Source organism: Oncorhynchus keta, chromosome 6 (genome assembly GCF_023373465.1).
Source record: "Oncorhynchus keta strain PuntledgeMale-10-30-2019 chromosome 6, Oket_V2, whole genome shotgun sequence".
NCBI classification, from domain to species: domain Eukaryota; kingdom Metazoa; phylum Chordata; class Actinopteri; order Salmoniformes; family Salmonidae; genus Oncorhynchus; species Oncorhynchus keta.
The window spans coordinates 23,597,579-23,618,566 of NC_068426.1; the positions used below are offsets into that span (position 1 = coordinate 23,597,579).

The window sequence follows — 20,988 nt, forward strand, 5'->3', positions numbered from 1 at the left end:
AATTAGCATTAGCCACTCTAGCGTGGTGGTGGAAAATTGTGTTTCATAAAGAAAGTATGCATATTTCCCCCGCCTTCTCGCCGTTACAACTAGTTAAGGAGGAAATCGACGCCTTTGCAGCTTGAATGTTTTATGTACGAACTCGTCCACGGGGAAAAGTGTGTATAGCCGGCTGCATGCATGCATGCTCTTTGGACTGTAAAATTAAATGACTCAATATCGCCATCTGCCGGCCGTTTGGGGTACATTCTCCCTGGACGATAAAGGGCCGACTGCCACGTTCAAAAGTGTTCGAAATTCGCGAGTGTTTTAGAACATAGACACATTCGTGACATTCAACTTTATTCCCCATAAAATGTAAATATATTTACCCCATTTATAATGCAGTACACTTTGTACAAGCAACGTAAAGTGACCGAGATAGCTCACTTTGAGACGTGCGTTGCACGACAAAAGTTTTCAAACGTAACTTACCGTCGTCATCAGTTGACAACTTTATAGACCACCTTATGTATCTACAACTTGACGTACAAAGTTTGAGTTCAAATGTTTACCTTCTACTTGATTTATTCCGTCAAGATGTCCTGATATGTCCTGTTTAGAGTGCAAGTGCTGAACAATTCTCTGCAGTGTAGAAAGCCCCCTTTGTCTTGACAAAAATTCGTGGAATTCGACACTTATGACGTCATGACATTCACTTGGCTTATTTTTCCGCAGGTAAAAACCACCACATGTCGGTTATTTGATACGATAGGCACGATAACCCGTTTGTATTGCTGTTGCAGCCGCACAGGTTTGGTACATTTTATTAGTACAACATATTCTATTATTACCTTTATCCAACTGACAGCCTTGAACACAAAACACATTCAAAAAGGACAACGGTTTTGAAAAAGCACAACGGCTTTATTTCTCTCAAGCTCTTAACAAGGAAAGGGCGAATATGATCACATATCAGGAAGGATACTGTTGGATCTGAGCCAGAGTGCACTGGTCCTCTGACAAATCAAATATGACTCTTAAAAGTACAAAAAAAATAAGCGTCATGGCGATATCTTGGTATCGGTACAGTAATAGAAGTCGAGCACGGAAACCAGATGCAGTTTCTCAGGTGTGTATGAGGTTTCAGTGTCCACCTTTTCCCTGTCCAAAAACTGACAGGGTCCTGTCACTGCAAAAAGCAGGAAAGCCATCACAACGTCCAATAAGCCAATCCACAAGTTAAAGCAGTCCACCCTGTGAGAACATAAGTGACCTTTTAAACATTTATCATTTTATTAGTGATACAATATATAAATCAAACATGTTTGACTCCCACCCTCCCCGACTGACCACAACTCGGAATATAATGAACAGGTATGCATAATGTACAGACATCAGTGACAAAGATGAGTGAACATTTTGTAGTGTCATGGAGCATTATAATAAGCAATAACATTTCTAAACCTTTATGACATTGGAATAGTAAATGACTTTCAAAATGTGACAAAAAAATATGCAAACAGATCACATTTTTCAAACAAAAAATAAATGCTTTAATATTCCTTCTGAGAGCCCAAAGCAACTGCAACGTTCACAAAAAAAATGTTACACGAAGATAGTACATTAATTCATCAAGCATCTAATCCCCCTCCATTATCATCAAATTGTAACATAGAAATAGATATTTGGACCCTGATTGAGAGTTCTAGTTAGGTTGCTTTTATTACCCGGAGACTTTACATGGTGCTGAACGTTCACTAGGGAGGTATGCCTACTAATTCCTTCACTAACCTCCATCTTTCCATCGAGTTGTGTTAACTAAAAAAAAAAAACACAATACAGAGAAGTGTTTATAATAGCTCTAGGAGAAAAAGCAAAAATACTCCAGGAGAGGGATATAAAATCACTTGACATGTATCAGATGTGATTCAGATTTCAACTCATTACAACCAAATGAATAGCGATAGAAAGAATTTGAATCAGCTATTGGGATCGTACAGTAAGTCAGCCACCCTCACTCCCCAATACTAAAGAATAACTCCACATTTTTTGCCAGCTTGGTTGATCAAAACCACACACACACTGCAGCGGCACATGTCCACTGACTTCAGAGCCTTTTGAAATGTTGTGACGGAATCCTGGATCAGGCCCTGCGGTAACCCATGTTCAGCACATCACATGCACACACTGCATCAAAGCCAGGGAAGCTTCAAATGAGGCAACATGATTTCTCTAAAAATAGGAAATACATAAAGGCGAGAGTCACATAAAAGCAAAAAAACTGCCTTTAAAAAAAAACGGAAACATTTTCTAACAATCTAAGCAGTTTTGTCACAGTTCACGTGCTGTGTGAAGTACCCTGGGAGGGTGACACACCCCAGGTCACGCCTTTCCACGTCTACACACAATGTCCTCAAACCTGGGTTTGAAGGATTTTTATTGAATAAAAGGAGTCCTTGAATAGAGCAAATAGGAGGTGACGACTAAAAAAAAGAATAAAAAACTCCACAGTTATCAGCGAAAAATGACAAAGAGTTGGGGGGCCGCTCTGCAATTCATTTTTTTTAAAAACACTTATAGATTTGCTTTCTTGTGGTGACATGTCAAGTGTCTGCCTCATCTACAAGGCTACAGACCAAAAAGGTAAGTACAGTTTGGCAAAAAAGTGAATTACGACAGTGAACTATCTGCAGGAGCTGGCCGTTTCCTTTTTCGGACTCTGATGGCGAGCAACACAGAAAACGTGAATTTCTATTCTCTTTTTTGTTACCATTATCCTTCTCTCAAAATGGACATTAACATTAATAAATAAAGACGACCTTGAAGAGTCTGCTTAGAAGAGTGTCCAAAACTATTGTCTATGTATATATTTATATATATTTATATATCTCTATATGTGGTGTTTAATAATAATAATAATAATGTCCGGTTCTGAAAGTTGGTGTCAGGTTCTGGGAGTTGATACAGTATGCCTGCCCTTCAGTCTGGCGCCGACCTGGGGTTTTGTGAGAGAAGGCTGAGAGGTGGGCCGAGGGAGGAGGCAGGGGTTTGCGTCTTCCAGAAGCAGGTTTTGTGAAGGTTAAAAAGAGGTTTAAGGTCCGTTGCTATGCCTTGCCCTCTTCCACTTTGATGACTCTGGTGCATGGTGCTGGTTTGCCCTGCCAGCCGGGAAGGGGCTCCTGGAGGTTGCTGGTCATCAGGCCTACCGGCAGTGCCTTCCCCTCACCCACCAGCTGGCGCCTATCCCACAGGGCTTTACTCGAACACACACAAGAAATTCAAGGTTAACATTTCATATGGTTTCCAAATGGGCAACAAAACACTGTTACAAGTAGGGCAGTGGCTATATCAAATTAATTCAAATGAATGTTCATCAAAGGCCAGTACCACAAATATTACCTTTTTTATAATTTAGTTTTAATGAGTTTGTTCTCATGTCTTTTTGGTGTGGTCTACATCACTCCTTCTGTGCTATGTACCTTTCCCAGTTCTCACACTCACACACACACACACACACACACACACACACACACACACACACACACACACACACACACACACACACACACACACACACACACACACACACACACCCGCCCCCTGCCACTCACAACAAGGATGAAAGACCACTCCTCCCTCTGACAGTTTCAACTCTATTTGCATTTGAGGTTTGGTCCAACAGAATCAGTCATATGGACACCGAAACAGACATTTGACTGGAAAACGTCAAATGTTTATGTCTGAATTCTCAAAATTGAGCGCAGAGCAGACCCTACTAAAACGGGAGTACCGGTATCAATTAACATTCATTCTGGAAAATTAAATGCTCAGTTTGTCGTGCACGGCATTACAGTACTATGTACCGCCAGCAGCATTTTAGCCAGAGTGTTGTGCTAGCAGTCTAGTCTGTGTTTCATACATTTGCAATGTGCATAAAGAGGCATTTATACAAGGAATTGTCAACTCGTTCTCATTCTGAGAAATAAGCATCTTATCCAGCTTGACCACTTGATTTCAACATCTAAACAATGTGGACAGGCTAGCATGCTGTTCAAACAGGTGGAAACGGACAGAAGGATGTGTTCATAACAGTTCAACTGTTCTACCTTGATACCTAGCAAATATATCCAAGTTCGCTAGACTTCCAATATAAAGATTAGCTGGGTTGAGAGATTGTGTTGATTTTCTATAATGCAATCACCTGCTACAAGAAGTTGGTCATTATTAGTGGAAGTGCACGGTTCTGTTAAAATTTCTAACAAAAATTGCATTTTCATAGATTGACATGACAGCCAGATGTGATTATCGCAAAAAGGCAGGTTAAACTATTTTGAGAAAATAATGTAATTAGTAGTGGGTCTTATGGTTGTGGACTGTTTATATTTAGCCTAGGTATAAATATACATTACACTACTTGAAATGAAGTGTATTGACCTTTAGTTGTACAACAAAGCTTAGAGAGGGGGGGAAAAAAAGATACATATCACGAATCGCCCATAAGTTTGCCTTTTATTTGATATGATTTTACGCCATATCAAAGGAAATAGTTAAAACATTGTTTTAAAAACAGTCTAATAGCAAAAATTGGACACCATAAAAAAAAAGCTATTATCAAGCATCAGTCCAATGTATTGTTAGCAACAAGTATTACGCACTGAAACATATATATTTTGATGTCTTCTGTATGCACACATGACTGTAAGTCGCTTTGGATAAAAGCGTCTGCTAAATGGCATATATTTATTTTTATTTTCTGCTGACTATAAATCCAGAAAACCAAACAACGCATATGCCAGTAAATGCTATTATGTACCAGCAAGCATGTGCCTACATGATTAGGCTGTCTGTCTATGAGCACCATTCAGTCAAAAGCAGTTCCCCAGGTAAGCTCAATGACAAATTCATCTTGTAATGAGAGAAATCATCCTTCAGGCACCACATTACTGGTTATGACTCAATATAATATGGTCATTAATAACTACAATAGTTCATAGCAGTACATCTAGAGTTCATTCAAAGCCATCTATAAAGAGAGTTCAGGCTAACTTGGAAAACTACTAGTCACTTGGCAACGAACATGGAAGAGAGTTGAGGTGCTGCCAGTGGCGATTGAAGTCACATGACACCCTTTTAACCAATCAAGTTATGTTTAAGTGATAATCCACAGAAACCTACAATCTGACATAAACAGCAAGGACCAAACTCTCCACATATGGCTCTTATTACATACATTTGCACTTTGGATTGGAGAAAAACAAAAAACAAATGGATTCAAATCAAATTACCTGTATTTACAGTGGATGGCTCACCTTCATGCCATCCTCCGGCCCCTTGACGGAGGGCTCGGGGGCCAAGGGGGGGGTGGAGTGGGGGGGTTCGCGCCCAGGGTTGGGATAAGGGGGGGAGCGGATGATGACGGTCTTGTTGACCTGCATGACAGGTCTCTGGATGGGGGTGGGGAAGGGGCCGGTGGTGGGGGACGCATGTGCATAACCATGCTGCCCTGAGGAGGAGGGACCTAGAGGGCGGAGGCGGCAGGCAGGGAAATACACACACGGTTAGCATGGCAACATGGCTCAGTATATCTGCATGGTTATCTTTAGGCAAACCTTGGGGGTAGTGGAGACTTGTGCAAGGCCGCAAATATTTTCCACAGAAAGAATACCAAAATTATATTTAATAATATTGTTTTATGCTCATGACTCAAAAGTACCTCAAGGTCTTGAGTGGCCGTTTTACCATTGTGTGAGAGCAGTTCAAGGTAGCTGCATGACAACACTGATCAGTCATTTAAAATGGTGCAACAACATCAGTGATTTAAACAAGCAGAATGATTGAGTGTGAGGTTTCTATAACCTTGCCGTGGAGGGGGCACAGCGGGGCCTCAAACCAGCCGGTGGCCGGGTCTCTGTAGCAGCAACTACAGGTCAGGCCAGGGCCACTGCAGGCCCAGCCTCGTTGCTGAACAGCCTGCATGGAGGTCGTCTTCTGTTTCCAATGAAATGGGAGGGGGAGGCTATATGAGTGTGTGTGTATAAGCAGCTGGGATTGTTTGAGTCATGACCGTTTGTGTGTGTGTGTGTCATGCCTGCTAGTGTCAGAGCAGTGTGCAGTGCCTGTAAAATTGTGTTTGTTCATATGAAAGTGTGTGAAGTGCTCTGGAGGACCTTGATTGATTGTAGAGTGTGAACAATAACTAGTGCGACCATTGTGTGTGTATGTACCTAATGTGTGTATGACTATGTGTTGGGTCATACCTGCTGAGTGTAATGTCCAGGCACGGGGCCAGACGGCTTCCCACTGGGGCTGGCAGACCCTGGTCTGAGGGGAGAGAGGGACAGAGATAGATTTACCATTAACCTTTCAATAACATCTATTTAAAAGTCACTTGAATGCCATTATATGATCACTAAATGTTTCTTAAATTAACTTTTGAACTAACTAGAAGAAAACAAAAAGCATAGGCGGATATTATGTCCGTTTCTAAGTCTAAAAATGTTACTGGAAGCGAACCATGTAGAATCCTTTGCCATGTTACAATAACATGAACACGTGTTTATAAGGATACAAACTAAAGAGTAGGCGTGTTGCAGTCTAACAGCTTCCGGGTGACATTTAGCTGTTCCAGCTCACCTGTTGTATCCTCCGGGCATGCCCTGGGAGTGATTGGGCTTGTCAGAGAACTGGAAACCTTTCATTTCCATCTGGGAGGTCTAGAGGATAAACAATCAAACATCCATGTAAGAACTTCTCAATTCCATCTATTAAATGTTGTGGCAGTAACGTCATAGTTCACCCAAGTGACAAATTCACTCATACCGTTTTTCCTTACCTTGTAAGTAGTATATGGACCAGTAGAGATTGGGAAATTCTGCGAAAACATTCAAGTAATTGTGATTTAGGTGAACTTTCCCCTCTATTTCAAAGGGATGGGTTACACTTAATTTAATGTGCATTCTTTTCTGTTTATACATGAAATGTTTCCAAATCCAACCTAAAGCTAACATTGACCAATCAAGGTAGTTGGGCTGTATCATTGTTGGAAGGGACACTTGGTGGGTCTCCGGCTCTCACCTCTCTGCTGCCGGTCATGACTGGGGGCTGGGAGCCAGGGGGGAGCATTCTGCGGGCAGCTCCCACAGAGAGGTTCTGGCCCTGCTGGAGCTGGATGGACTGGGGCAGGATGAGGTGCTGCTGGGCAGAGCCATAACGCAGCTGAGAACCCGGCAAGGGCATGGTCACCTGGAGAGAGAGAGGGGTGATCAATGCATCAGACTTTGAAACGTTGAATTATGAGAGTATGTTTCCATTAAAAGCCAAACTAACTGTTTTCCTTCAAACTAACACAAGTGTGCCACAGAGTGGCTCCCCTTACCTGGATGAGCTGGGAGTCCATGAGCTGGGAGGAGCCCATGCCAGGGCCCTGGTTCATCTGGCCGTCATAGACCATGGCCTGGCTGCCATTCATTGGCTGGTAGTGGGAGCCAGACTGGGGCTTGACCATATCTGACGGCTGCATGCCCGGGAATGCCGAGTAGGGCCCCTTGAGGGGGCCACCACCTGACAGCACCATGGGGCTGGGCTGGGACAGATTGGGGTGCATGTATACCTGGGACCTGAAGGAGGGAATGGAGTTGAACATCTCCTGGGACTGTGAGACGGGCAGGCCCCCCCGGAGACCAAGCTGGGCCTGGGCCTGCAGAGAGGTATGCAGGGAGATGGGGATCTGCTGGGCAGCTGCCTACGTGCACACATGGGAAGGAGTGATTTATAATATTACAGTTGGTATTCCGCTGCACAGTGTAGTTTTGTTGATTATTGCCAAAAAGAAAACCCCCAATAAATGTGTTCTTTATTAAAAAGAAAAATGGAAAAAAATCCTGTAAGACCCTATACTTATGAGTGAAGTACCTGTTGGTAGCTCTGCTGCTGGGTCATGGTTGGGGGCACCAGACGAGGCTGGCTGGGAAAAACATGGCCGTCCAGATAAAGCGGGGGGATATGGTTACCTAGAGAGGGAAATGCAATTATGTTATTTAAAAAATTGTAATAATAACACACAGATGTAGATTTCATACAATGCATAGTCCTTGGCCAAATATACCAATAATGTCTGTTAATGTGTCTGAGTGTCCCTTTACCCTGCATGGACATGGAAGGCGCCACAGAGGCCACGGGCATGGGCACCCCTCCAAAGGAGCTGTAGCTGACCCCACTGGAGGAGCCTACGGTGCAGGGGGGCTGGGCACCAGCGGCAACCCCACCAGGAGAGCCCTGCTCAGGGAGAGACTGGGAGTTCTCCCACGCCTTACGGGCTGACTCCATCTGAGGAAGAGGGCCGAAGGGAGGCAACTGTTTAGTGAAAGTACACCAAAAAAACATTTTGGAGTTTACTAATGTTTATCTGATCTGATATTTAGCCAGGTAGGTTATTGAGAATTAAATCTCTAACAAGACTGATTTGTGGAAAGTGAGAGGTAGTGTGGTGGAGGTGGTGTACCTTGAGTGTGAGGTCAGCGCTGGGGAAAGAGATGGGGTTGAGGTTGATGCCAGGCTGCAGGTGGTCTCTACACAGCATGGGGATGGCCTGGGTCAGGGCCGGCTACACACAGACAGAAGTTATAACAACTAGTCAATGACATCTTTTGTCCATTTTACATCTAATTTATATTTATTTAATCAAGCCACTTCATGGTGAAGCAATTTCAAGGACTCCTTTCAATACCCCACCCTATAATTATGAGGTGACAATGGAAATCTGGTAGTACTCAGTGTATTTGTACTCACGTTGCTGGCAAGGGTGACCTGTAGCTTGGTGACGGGGTTGGACACAGGCACTGGGGTGGACCTGGGCGGTAGGCTGAAGTCAGAGTCCTTGGCGCTAACGCCAAACTCTATGGGCGGCACGGGCAGCACCGTGTCCGCGTGGAGGTTCACGCCATTGACAGGTGTAATGGACCCGCCCTCCAGACCCTCCGAGCCCTTGCGGTGCTTGAGCGAGCGCTCGTTGCCGATGGGGCCGGGCTTGTGCTGCTCCTTGCTCTGCTCAGGCCCTGCGTCAGAGTCCTCAGAGTTGGGCTCACTGCCCGTATAAGACACCTGCTTGGTCCACGAGTCTCCTCCAGATGACTGGACTGACAAAGCTAAAGGGTATGAAAATAATGTAAGAACCACTGGAGTCAAAGATTTTCTTTAACACAGTTGAAAACACAATGTTCATCTGGATAGAAAAGCAGAGTATGGGCAACAGACTGAGTTACTCTCAGTTATCAGATTGGGTGGAAGATAAGTTGTGAGCACAGGTGTGTTGCTCCTACTCCTACCGGAGCTGTTGGTCTCCCAGATCTCAGTGCCCAGGTTGTTGGCAGAGAGGCCCTCCTCTGGCGGATCCATGGTCATGCCACCCTGCTTCTTGGCAAACCGTGGGGGCATCTTGGAGGTGATCGGTCTGTTCTTCACCGACACCTGCAGTGTGAGGTAGAGGAAAACATTTCTTCATAGATGAAGTACAACATAGCTGCTCAAGTGGCGGCAGGTAGCCAAGTGGTTAGAGCGTTGGACTAGTAACCGAAAGGTCGCAAAATCGAATCCCTGAGCTGACAAAGGTAAAAATATGTAGTTCTGCCCCTGAACAAGGCAGTTAAAGCACCTTTCCTAGGCTGTCATTGAAAATAAGTGACTGAAAGCAACTGACTTGCCTAGTTAAATAAAGGTAAAATAAAAAATAAGTCATGTACAACTATACAATTGAGATATTTCTGAAAACACATTTAAAGTATTGCTACTTGCAATAATCCATTTGAAAGTTAGATTTTACTCAATACAGGGTCTATTCTCGAGACACCCAAAGCCCTTGTGCCCATTATTTTAGATGCATTTAAATGTTTTGGGATTATTTTAATGTTCTGTCAATTTACCGGAGCACCATGTTCCTTCCTCCTCCTGTCATCTTCCTGTGGAAGACGACGCTGCTGTTTCTTGGACAGGTCCTGGAACCCATCTGGACTAGAACACCCAGCATCCCCCTCAACTGGAAGACATACACTTATGCCATTACAACACACTGTGATAGGAAATATGAAAATAAAATTTACAAAAAGACAACTATGGAGCACATTAAATCAGTCTGTGGGCCGGGCCGCATCTGGTCCATGGGCCACAAGTTTGAGAACCCTGGTTACATTTGAGCCGTGCTTTACTATGAGGTTGGTGCCTGGCACTCACTGTGGTAGCTGTTCAGGTCGTACTGAGACAATGGTTCAGCCAGGTCTCCCTTCACAGACCGAGTCCTCAGCTCCTTGTCCAGCTTCTTCCCTGAGGGTTCGTTGGGCTTGTGGCCCTCCTCAGACTGCTCGACACAGTAGACTAGCCCTGAATCCTCTTTGTTCCTGCAGAAAGGGAGAGACATTCCATGAGTCAGGTGTTCCCATTAAAGGGTGTTGCTTGGGGTGGAAGCTATAATATCATGATGCCATGAGGATGTTTTGAAAAAAAAAAAAAAATTCTATATCCACAGTTTTGTTGAACATTCTCGCACCAAATTAGCGTAAGCCAAAGTTAGCACAGTACTCACCTCCTATGGTTAGAGGCCCCTCCGTTCTGCCAGCCGTCATTCCTGTTGCAAGAGGGCAGTGCGCTGGGGTTCTCTGAGGAACGTGTCATCTTGTTCCCTTCCAGTAGGGCCGGCTCTCCCTTCCTGTTCTGCCGGTCCACCAGGGGGCGCTGGCTGGAGAAGCTTCTTTTGGCCAGCTCCCTCTTCTCCACAGAGCCAAGCTCCCCGTGGCCAGAGTCTGAGTGCACATCTCCACCGTGGGCTTGCTGCTGCTGCTGTCCTCCACCTCGCTTCTCCCTCCAGTCGTTGAAGTCGCTGTTCTCCGAGCCAGTCTCCCAGTCCTCAGCCTGGCCATGCTGACCACCGGACCTCCCTCCCCCTCCGGAGTAGTGGCCACTGGGCCAGCCGTCTTCTCTACCTCCCTCCTTGGAGCGGCCCGGCCAGGGGTTGGCGAATCCGTCCGATCCGTTGATATACTCGTCACTGGTCCACTGGCCGCTGCCGGGCTCCCTCTCTTGGCGTAGTCGGCGGAAGCGCGGGGGCTTGTCCTGGCGCGGCGGCCGCCGTCTTCTCAATTGCTGTTGTCCAGGGTTGTCATTGTCTATGTAGTACTCTCCCTCCAAGCCACGGTCCTCTGTGCCATTCTCCATGAAGGAACCGGTAGAGCCGGTAAACTTGGGGGTGTATTTGAGGAGCTCGCGCTCTGCAGGTGGTGGTCTTCTGGGGAAGGTTTCGGTGCCCGGGCCATAGCCGTTCTCCTGCATGGGCCCACCGCTGCTGCCAAACTGTGTCCCCCGGCCCCTCCAGGTGGAGGTGTCTCTGGAGCCGTTGTTGAACCCCCGGCCGGTGTTGTAGCCCCTGCCAGTGTCGAGTCTGGGAGGCAGAGAGCGGCCGCCGAAGCCCCTGCTGCTGGCCTTGGCTTTGTCGTCTCGGGCGTCGCTAGCCGCCTGGTCTTCAGTGTACACCTTGTTCGACCTCCACGAGTCCCGGTCAGCCTTCCTGGTCTCTCCCTGCTCTGGGTAGCAGACACCCTCTCCGTTTTCAGAGCCCTTCTGGCGCCGCCGCTTGGGCAGCTCCTCGTACTCAGAGGTCTCGCTCAGAGTCTCACTGACGTTGCGCCTCCTCGGCTTCCCCCTCTGCAGGTCTTCCAACTTGACAAAGTCCCTGGGCAGTCCTCTGCCTCTGCCTGGTCTCTGGGCTCCAATGGCGTCCCTACTGTTATTGTTGTAGCTTCCTCTGGGGTTCTCTCCGCCTCGGCCTCCCCGGCCACCTCGGTCTCCTCTGGAGCCGAACTCCCTGAAGCCGCCACGGCTTCGACCTCTACCCGTTCCCCTGGCTCCGGCAAAGGCCTGCTCCTCATCGACGAAGATCCAGTTGTTGCGTCGTGGTGCGGCAGGCTCCCTGCTCTCCTGGTCGTCTCTAGAGGACTGGCTCTTCCCGCTGTCCCAGCTGCTCTCCTTGGGCAAATCCTCACTGTGGGGACTGGATGGCTGCTCTACTTTAGCAGGGGCTGGTGGTTGGTGTTGCTTCTCTTCTGGCAGCTTCTCGATAGCAGGTGAGGCGGAGCGTCTGTTACTTACTAGGGGCTGGTTGTCTTTCTTCAGGTCATATACATTGGTGAGCACTTCTTTCTCCAGACGGTAAGGGACTACCTTCTCCCCGGGCTCCACTTTGGGCTTCTCGTTCTCCTTGTCTTCCACTTTGAGGGCCTTGAGCACAGGCTTCTTAATGGGGCCGGTCCTGCGGGTCAGGGTCCTACCGCTGGTCTCAGATGGCTGGCTTACACTGCTGGCGGAGGTAGTGGTGCCAGGATTAAACCACTGGTTCTGAACACCAACACCACCTTCCTTCTTCTGGCCTCCATCTCGCCTCCAGAAGTCTGAGTCAAAGCCCTTTTCCTTGGCTGTGTCGAAGACATCGTCGCGGTGGTCTGTGCTGTCCTTCAGGTGCCCGTCTTTGGGCTCCTGTTTGGGGTAGCCGCCGTCTGCGTTCTGCTGCTGGGGCCGGCTCAGGGCTGTGGAGAGCAGGCCTTGGTTGTGCGAGTGGTGGTCCCTGTCGGGGCCTCTGCTCTGGTGGTAGGCCGGATGCAAGAGGTCGTGAGAGGGGTTGTCTAGGCACTCGTTTCCCCTCTCTTCATACAAGTCCTGCTGGGAGCAGGTCCTGTCAATCCGGTCGTCTGGCTGGCTCCTGTCTGAGCTCTCGTGCTGTCTCTGGTAGGGTGGGGTGAAACTGCGGGGGGGGTAGCCATCTTGGTTCCAAACGGGGTAGGGCTCGGTGGAGGGGGCCCTCCTCTCGTGATGCATGCTGGGGTTACAACCCTCGTCAGAGGTGGACCCTGGGCTGTTCAGGTGGTCTGGCTGCATCAGCGGTTTCATCATTCCTACACAAAAACAGAGTTTTTTACAGTAAGAGATATAGGATTGTTTAGGAATCTATATCAGTCTATAAAGTTCGATAATGCTGTCACACTAAAAAGATAGATACTTTTAAAGGGATCCCCTTACCATTCCCTCCTGTACAGGGTTTCCCAACCCTCTCCTCAGGGCTCAACAAACTTTTCACATTTTTGTTTTAACCCTAAACTGGCACACTCGATTCAATTAGTCAAAGGTTTGACGATTAGTTGACTAATTGAATCAGGTGTGACAGTTAAACAAAAACGTGAAATGTCTAGGGGGGGGCTAAGTAGAGGGTTGGGAAACCCTGCTTTAGTACAACAAGACTATTTTCTCAGGTCTAACCTGAAGAGTGGACAGCGGTAGGGTAGTAGTCCACAGGGGGGCGGCCCTGGGCCATGCGGGGGTCCATGAAGGGGGGCATCATCATCCAGCGGGGGTCAAAGCCCAGCACGTGTGGGGGTAGTAGCCCCTCTGGGGATGGCTGGAGCCGGAGGGGGCGGGGTGGCCAGACTGCTGCTGCCAGTGCTGCATCTTATACACTTGCTCCTGAGAGTGGGAGGGACACAGAGCAGAAACTCATTTAGTATAAACATTGGTACAATTATTCACCTCACATAAGTAAAATAAAAAGTGACTAGCTACAGTTAAAGACCTTTTGGAATTCTACTATAAGCAGTGAGTGGGTCTTTTATTCCTGTTTTGTTGTGTATCCTATTGCTACGTATCCACCACTGAACTAAATAGAAAATGACAAGCACACCCTTCATAATACTACCCTCCCCTTTCCAGTAAAGAAGGGCAGTCGCTACGGAAAACACCTGCTCATGTGAACTCTGACGGGCCTTTCTAGTGCAGCTGGGCGCTAATCCTGGCAGGAATTAAGGAGGGGGATTAGGGGCACGAGGGAACGGGCTGTTGCGTCGGCCGGGCGGCTCACCTGCTGCTGCTGCTTTTGGAAGCGGGGCGGGAGGGGAGAGTTGGATTCGGCCCCGGCATCGTCCTCGCTGCGGTAGGAGGCGAAGCCCGAGGTGGCCTTGTCCCTGTAGTCCTGCTGTCTGGGGGAGTGCTCCAAGAGACACTCAGCGTCTGGGACAGGAGAGGGATATAATCCTACTTTTACATAACTACCTATGTAAACCATTCAGTAAAATGCTCCATTTCAACAATAAATGAACTCTATCTAGCCATCTCTATATAACTGAGAAGGTTATTGTTGCAATTGCAAATTAGTATTTTCTCAACTGACCAACCTGGATAAATGTTTATTAAACAAGACAGTAATAGCAGATTGGTGTTACCTTTCGTGCCGTACTGACAGCTCTCTGGGTGGTTTTTGCTCTCTTTTCCAGGGGACAGTGCTGCCTCCCTGCTCTCCCCATCCTTTGCTTCCTCCTCAGACCTCGACAACTGCCTCTCCATCTTCCCAAACTTCTCATCTAGCCTCTTGAGCTTCTCGGCGCATGCGGCCAGTCTTTCCTCGCGGGCACGTCTCTCCTCCTCCTCCCTGCGTCGGCGAGCTCTCTCCACAGCCTCTGAGAGCTCAGGGGAAACAAACTTGGCCCGGGCTGGGACCTGGCGCTCCTCCTGGTCTTCCAGGGGTTCACCCTGGTGGGCCATGCCCAGCCCAGAGCTTTTCTGCTGTGCCTGTAGACGGAACAGAGGTGTTACCATGGGAAGGACTCTCCATGATTTGAGTTCTGTGCTCAATGGACTCATGAATAGTCTTCTCTGAGCTACAGGTGTACAGTATATACAGCGCATTCGGAAAATATTCAGACACCTCGACTTTCCACAATTTGCTACGTTAAAGCCTTCTAAAATTGATTAAATTGTTCATCTGCACACAATACCCCATTTTGGCAAAGAAAAACGGGTTATAATTTTTTGCAAATGTATTATAAATTGCATTTACAAAAGTATTCAGACCATTTAATCAGTACTTTGTTGAGGCAACTTTGGGCACTCTGGAGCAGGTTTTCATCTCTGTACTTTGGGCCATTCATCTTTCCCTCAATCATGACCAGTCTCCCAGTCCCTGCAGCTGAAAACATCCCCTCCATGCTTCACAGTAAGGATGGTGTCAGGTTTCCTCCAGACGTGACGCTTGGCATTCAGGCCAACGAGTTCAATCTTTGCTTCATCAGACCAGAATCTGGTTTCTCATGGTCAGATTATTTAGGTACCTTTTGGCACTCCAAGCGGGCTGTCCTGTGCCTTTTTACTGAGGAGTGGCTACACTCTGGCCACTACCCTAAAGGCCTGATTGGTGGAGTGCTGAAGGGAGGGTTGTCCTTCTCGAAGGTTCTATCTCCACAGAGGAACTCCAGAGCTCTACCAGAGTGACCAATGGGTTCTTGGTCACCTCTCTGACTAAGGCCGCTCTCCCACGATTGCGCAGTTTGGCCGGGAGGCCAGCTCTACAAAGAGTCTTGGTGGTTCCAAAATTCTTCAATTTGAGAATGATGGAGGCCACTGTGTTCTTGGGGACATTCAATGCTCCAGAAATGTTTTGGTACAATTCCCCAGATCTGTGACTCGACACAATCCTGTCTCGGAGCTCTACGGACAATTCCTTCGACCTCATGACTTGGTTTTTGATCTGACGTGCACTGTCAACTGTGGGACCTTATATAAACAGGTGTGTGCCTTTCAAAATAATGTCCAATCAATTGAATTGACCAGAGGTGGACTCCAAGTTGTAGAAACATCTCAAGGATGATCAATGGAAATAGTATGCAACTGATCTCTATTTCGAGTCTCATAGCAAAGGGTCAATACAGTATTTGTTTTTTACTTTAAATACATTTACAAAAAATGTCATTATGGGGTATTGTGTGTAGATTGATTAAATGAATGTTTTTCATCATCACTTTTAAAATAAGGCTGTAACGTAACAAAGTGAATCTCTCGTCCATTGTCTCAACTTTATATTGCCTCGCTTTCCCTGGTCTCCTCTATTTCATGAGCAGTGATAGGTGAAATGACTGAACGGGTTCCTGCCATATTGCTTTCAACTCAAAAAGTCAGAGATTAGTGGTATTGAAGAGGCTAGGGGGACCAGGCAAGGTAGCAGCAGTCTGAGGCATTGTGGACCCCGGTATGATCTTACCTGTGCTTCTCCAGAAGGGAACCTGCCATTGGTGTTCCTGTGGGCCATCTGCTCCTGGTAGGCAAGGTAAGCCTCCTCCTCAGGGCCCTCCTGGGGGTATGGCCCCTCTCCTGAGCTCAGGGACAATTGGCGCTCACGACGTTGGTTCTCCCATTCAGCCCTGGATTAGAGATGGACCCAGACAAGCTCACCATCAGTCACTGATACAAGGTCACTGCGCTTAAAATGACAGAACTTGCACCGACAATATTCAATTTAGTCACAATCACAAAGGGGGTGGGGGTAATCTCACCACATCTTGTTCTTTTCACCAGCGGCATGCTCCTCCTCATCATCACTGAACTTGAGTTTCTCGCCGTAATCGACTTCTTCATGGATACCTGGAACAGCAAGGGAGCAACATTTTAATTGAGGTCAAACTAGTTCCGTTGGGGCACACGTACAGAAATGCTGCCATTGATGTATGTTGTTTCAGTCTTTGTATGATGACGATAATAACAGGAACCCCCCTACCTGCCCAACCGTCTTCACAGTCGTTGTCTAGCTCATCCAGATCCTTCAGGTCATCTGCGTTGATGATTGCCGGACGAGGGGGTCTGTCGCCAGGTCGACGGATGGGTCGGGAGGAGGGGTTGCGCAGGGGCCCGCGGATGAAGCGGTTCTCTCCTCTCCCCACCTCGCAACTACATGGAGAATAGGAACATGGGGAGGTGAGAAGTCTGCATGTATTTTTTTTGCTAAGTAAAATAAAATATTCCCAGCATTTGTATTATTCTTTTTAAATAATTCATGATAATTTTAACTGAGCATTGCTCACACTTCCAGACAGTGGGCATATGCAGGTGACTACTTACTTGACAGGCTCTTGGTTGTTATTGGGGTAGGGCTGCCTGAAGGTGGGCCTGTTGTCAAAGCGGACTGGGGCGACCACAGTGACAGGGCCAGTGTGTTCAGCAGTGCCGGGAGCATCACAAGTCTCTTTGGGGCACATCTGAAAACCAATGGCCAAAAAGCATACAGTCAGAACAGAATCTTGCATTATGGTGTCATAAAGTGAAAATAAATGGAGAGTAGTACTGTGCTACATACAAAGGCAGGCAGCATGTCGTGGTAGGTGGTGGTGGTGGTAGGGTGGTGATGGCTCATGGCGGGGGGGGCGGGCCTGCGGAGTGGCTGGGCGGGGCGCAGAGAGATCTCCTTGGGCTCCGGGGCTGGAGGGGTGCTGACAATGGTGGCAGTGGTGGGACTAACCATGGGGGCAGAGAGAATAGAGGAGGCAGAGGGGGGAAGAGGAGGGGGGGAGCTCCCAGTCTCAGCCACGCCGCTGGCCTTGCCCTCGGTCTCTGAAGGCAGGCCGGCCGGCAGGGATGAGGGCACAAGGTTCCTCCCACCACCCTCCCTCCAACTTGTCACATCTGGAGAGACAAGAGGAAAACAAATTTGAGAAAACAAGGCCGTGGTATAAGAGTTAAGTGGTGAAATTGCAGCGTATTCAGTTGTTTTAAAGTATGTGTACAATATTTTCCCATGGCACTTGTTAGATTATTAGCAACTTTGCTGGGAGACGTTTGGGCCACTTTTGAACTTCAGTCAATTTTTGTGCCACCACAGCCATTGTTCACTGGACTCACTCTGGGGGCGGAGGCTTGGTCCGGGCCCATACGACGGATCGAAGGTGCTTCTTTCCTTGCCAGCCTTGTCCTGTTCCCCAGCAGCCTTCAGCGTTGGAAATTCCTCGTGAGAGAAGGGCTGCAGTCGGTTTGAGGCCCTTAAACCTGCCATTGCCATGAAAACAAGTGGCACAGCTGTCAGTCAGAGAAGTAAAAAATAAAACAGAGGCTGCTGGAGAATCATTATGAGGTGTGGTGGAGACATGCAGTAAATTGTCATATGTCAGAGGCCTGATAGCAAATCCATCAGTTGACCACAGACACAGTGATTTTAAGCAGTTGGGTTTCCCATTCTAACTCACCATCTAGTTCTATGGCCTTTCCATTTAGATGGGCCCATTGCTTTGGTCCACTTGTGTTTGTGCTCTGTAGAAAGGAAGGAATTTTAATTAACTTGAAAAACACAATTCCAATAAAAACAATACAATGTGAAATCACAAGCTGTAGAAGATAAAAAGTAGAGAGAGGTCAAACCCACCTCCTGACTGGCTACCGGTGTGGTCTTCTGGAGATTGGAGACAGATTTCTGTAAAGCCAGCTGTGGCTGCAACTCCAGCAGCTGTTGTGTTGATGCAATGGAACTGAGGGAGGAGATAGAGGGAACCATCACTCCATCAGCTCATGACAGAACACAGAGGCAGACTAGATGCATACACATCTTGTGCCAAGACACATACTGTGCACAGTATCACTTCGGCACATTACAGAGCTCAAACACATAACCCAGCAAGAATCTCTTGGAGAATTAAAAAAATAAATAGTACACCCACTTCTCGCGTACCAGGCAGCATTACAAAAATACTCACTTTTCTGCTGTCTGGAATCAAATGACTAGTGCGGGAAATGTGACGGACCTGTATGCAAATAACACTAAATAAAAAGTAGCACCCTAATGCTGGTTTTATAATTGCCATATGTTTGGTGTTCATGCAACATTGCAATATACTCATTGTACAATAGTCATCCGGCTCGCACTCCTCCAGCCACCCACACACGCTAAACAATAGAGTGGTCAATTCCCACCACTCAACTCCCACACAGACAGCTCTACGGCCTGCATGTCAAGGAACCTTGAGGTAGCAAACAAACGCCTCTCAAGTCTGCGAGAAGTGTTTGAACGCATCCATACAAAAGTGCACTGACACACACTGTAGGAAAGTGTACAGAAACAAACTCCAACAAATTGTGTACCAGGTGAACAAAACCACATTTCTTTGCTCACCAATGCCACTATCCCCCTATTCTTGCATCATCCAGCTAATGTTACAGTGGGGCAAAAAAGTATTTAGTCAGCTACCAATTGTGCAAGTTCTCCCACTTAAAAAGATGAGGCCTGTAATTTTCATCATAGGTACACTTCAACTATGACAGACAAAATGAGGAAAAAAAAAAAATCAGGAAAATCACATTGTAGGATTTGTGATGAATTTATTTGCAAATGATGGTGGAAAATAAGTATTTGGTCAATAACTAAAGTTTATCTCAATACTTTGTTATATACCCTTTGTTGGCAATGACAGAGGTCAAACGTTTTCTGTAAGTCTTCACAAGGTTTTCACACACTGTAGCTGGTATTTTGGCCCATTCCTCCATGCAGATCTCCTCTAGAGCAGTGATGTTTTGGGGCTGTTGCTGGGCAACACGGACTTTCAACTCCCTCCAAAGAGTTTCTATGGGGTTGAGATCTGGAGACTGGCTAGGCCACTCCAGGACCTTGAAATGCTTCTTACGAAGCCACTCCTTCGTTGCCCTGGCAGTTCGTTTGGGATCATTGTCATGCTGAAAGACCCAGCCACGTTTAATCTTCAATGCCCTTGCTGATGGAAGGAGGTCTTCACTCAAAATCTCACGATACATGGCCCCATTCATTCTTTCCTTTAAACGGATCAGTCGTCCTGGTCCCTTTGCAGAAAAAACAGCCCCAAAGCAGGATGTTTCCACCCCCATGCTTCACAGTAGGTATGATGTTCTTTGGATGCAACTCAGCATTCTTTGTCCTCCAAACACGATCAGAGTTGAGTTAACAAAAAGTTATATTTTGGTTTCATCTGACCATATGACATTCTCCCAATCTTCTTCTGGGTAATCCAAATGCTCTCTAGCAAACTTCAGACTGGACATGTACTGGCTTAAGCAGGGGGACACGTCTGGCACTGCAGGATATGAGTCCCTGGAGGTATAGTGTGTTACTGATGATAGGCTTGGTTACTTTGGTCCCAGCTCTCTGCAGGTCATTCACTAGGTCCCCCCCGTGTGGTTCTGGGATTTTTGCTCACCGTTCTTGTGATCATTTTGACCCCACGGGGTGAGATCTTGCGTGGAGCCCCAGATCAAGGGAGATTATCAGTGGTCTTGTACGTCTTCCATTTCCTAATAATTGCTCCCACAGTTGATTTCTTCAAACCAAGCTGCTTACCTATTTCAGATTCAGTCTTCCCAGCCTGGTGCAGGTCTACAATTTTGTTTCTGGTGTCCTTTGACAGCTCTTTGTTCTTGGCCATAGTGGAGTTTGGAGTGTGACTGTTTGAGGTTGTGGACAGGTGTCTTTTATACTGATAAGTTCAAACAGGTGCCATTAATACAGGTAACGAGTGGAGGACAGAGGAGCCTCTTAAAGAAGAAGTTACAGGTCTGTGAGAGCCAGAAATCTTGCTTGTTTGTAGGTGACTAAATACTTATTTTCCACCATAATTTGCAAATTAATTAATTAAAAATCCTACAATGTGATTTTCTGGATTTTTTTTCTTCTAATTTTGTCTGTCATAGTTGAAGTGTACCTATGATGAAAATGACAGGCCTCATCTTTTTTGTTGGGAGAACTTGCACAATTGGTGGCTGACTAAATACTTTTTTGCCCCACTGTACCTATTGGTTGTGCAAGAGATTACATGTTCTCAGAATACAAAACCCATTGATTTCCTGAAAGATGTTGGATCATGGGAATACATGAATCCAAGAGTGCATCTCAGTCTATTATGGTTTCTTTTCCTCATCTTCACTAATTTATCTGCACGGACCTGGAAAAACTGAATAGGTGACCGAAATTCAACACTTTTCAGATCAGTAGCTAGGTTTCCATCCAACTGGCGACAGTTTCATGCAAATGTTCTATAATCTGCATAAAAACAATATGCACATATTCCCACCAGAGACATACAGTTGAAGACATAAGTTTACATACATTAAAAATTGTTTTTCACCCACTCCACAAATTTCTTGTCAACAAACTATAGTTTTGGGAAGTCGGTTAGGACATCTACTTTGTGCATGACACAA

At 46.7% G+C, this 20,988-nt stretch overlaps 1 protein-coding gene across 1 annotated transcript in view; it reads right to left on the bottom strand.

Moving 5' to 3' along the window:
• Positions 1-880: 880 nt before the first annotated feature.
• LOC118385270 (protein PRRC2B-like) overlaps positions 881-20,988 on the bottom strand; it is a 49,342-nt gene continuing 29,234 nt past the window's right edge. Inside the window, 28 exon segments of the mRNA XM_035772263.2 lie at positions 881-3,235; positions 5,268-5,500; positions 5,839-5,970; positions 6,240-6,303; positions 6,616-6,695; positions 6,815-6,853; positions 7,057-7,224; positions 7,358-7,723; positions 7,894-7,991; positions 8,124-8,307; positions 8,483-8,584; positions 8,770-9,125; positions 9,306-9,447; positions 9,900-10,012; positions 10,207-10,370; positions 10,556-12,914; positions 13,276-13,386; positions 13,389-13,479; positions 13,871-14,019; positions 14,232-14,577; positions 16,043-16,202; positions 16,335-16,422; positions 16,556-16,725; positions 16,897-17,033; positions 17,132-17,457; positions 17,674-17,817; positions 18,015-18,078; positions 18,191-18,293. Of these exon segments, the coding sequence (XP_035628156.2) occupies positions 5,294-5,500; positions 5,839-5,970; positions 6,240-6,303; positions 6,616-6,695; positions 6,815-6,853; positions 7,057-7,224; positions 7,358-7,723; positions 7,894-7,991; positions 8,124-8,307; positions 8,483-8,584; positions 8,770-9,125; positions 9,306-9,447; positions 9,900-10,012; positions 10,207-10,370; positions 10,556-12,914; positions 13,276-13,386; positions 13,389-13,479; positions 13,871-14,019; positions 14,232-14,577; positions 16,043-16,202; positions 16,335-16,422; positions 16,556-16,725; positions 16,897-17,033; positions 17,132-17,457; positions 17,674-17,817; positions 18,015-18,078; positions 18,191-18,293 (6,463 nt within the window). The 3' untranslated portion in view covers positions 881-3,235; positions 5,268-5,293.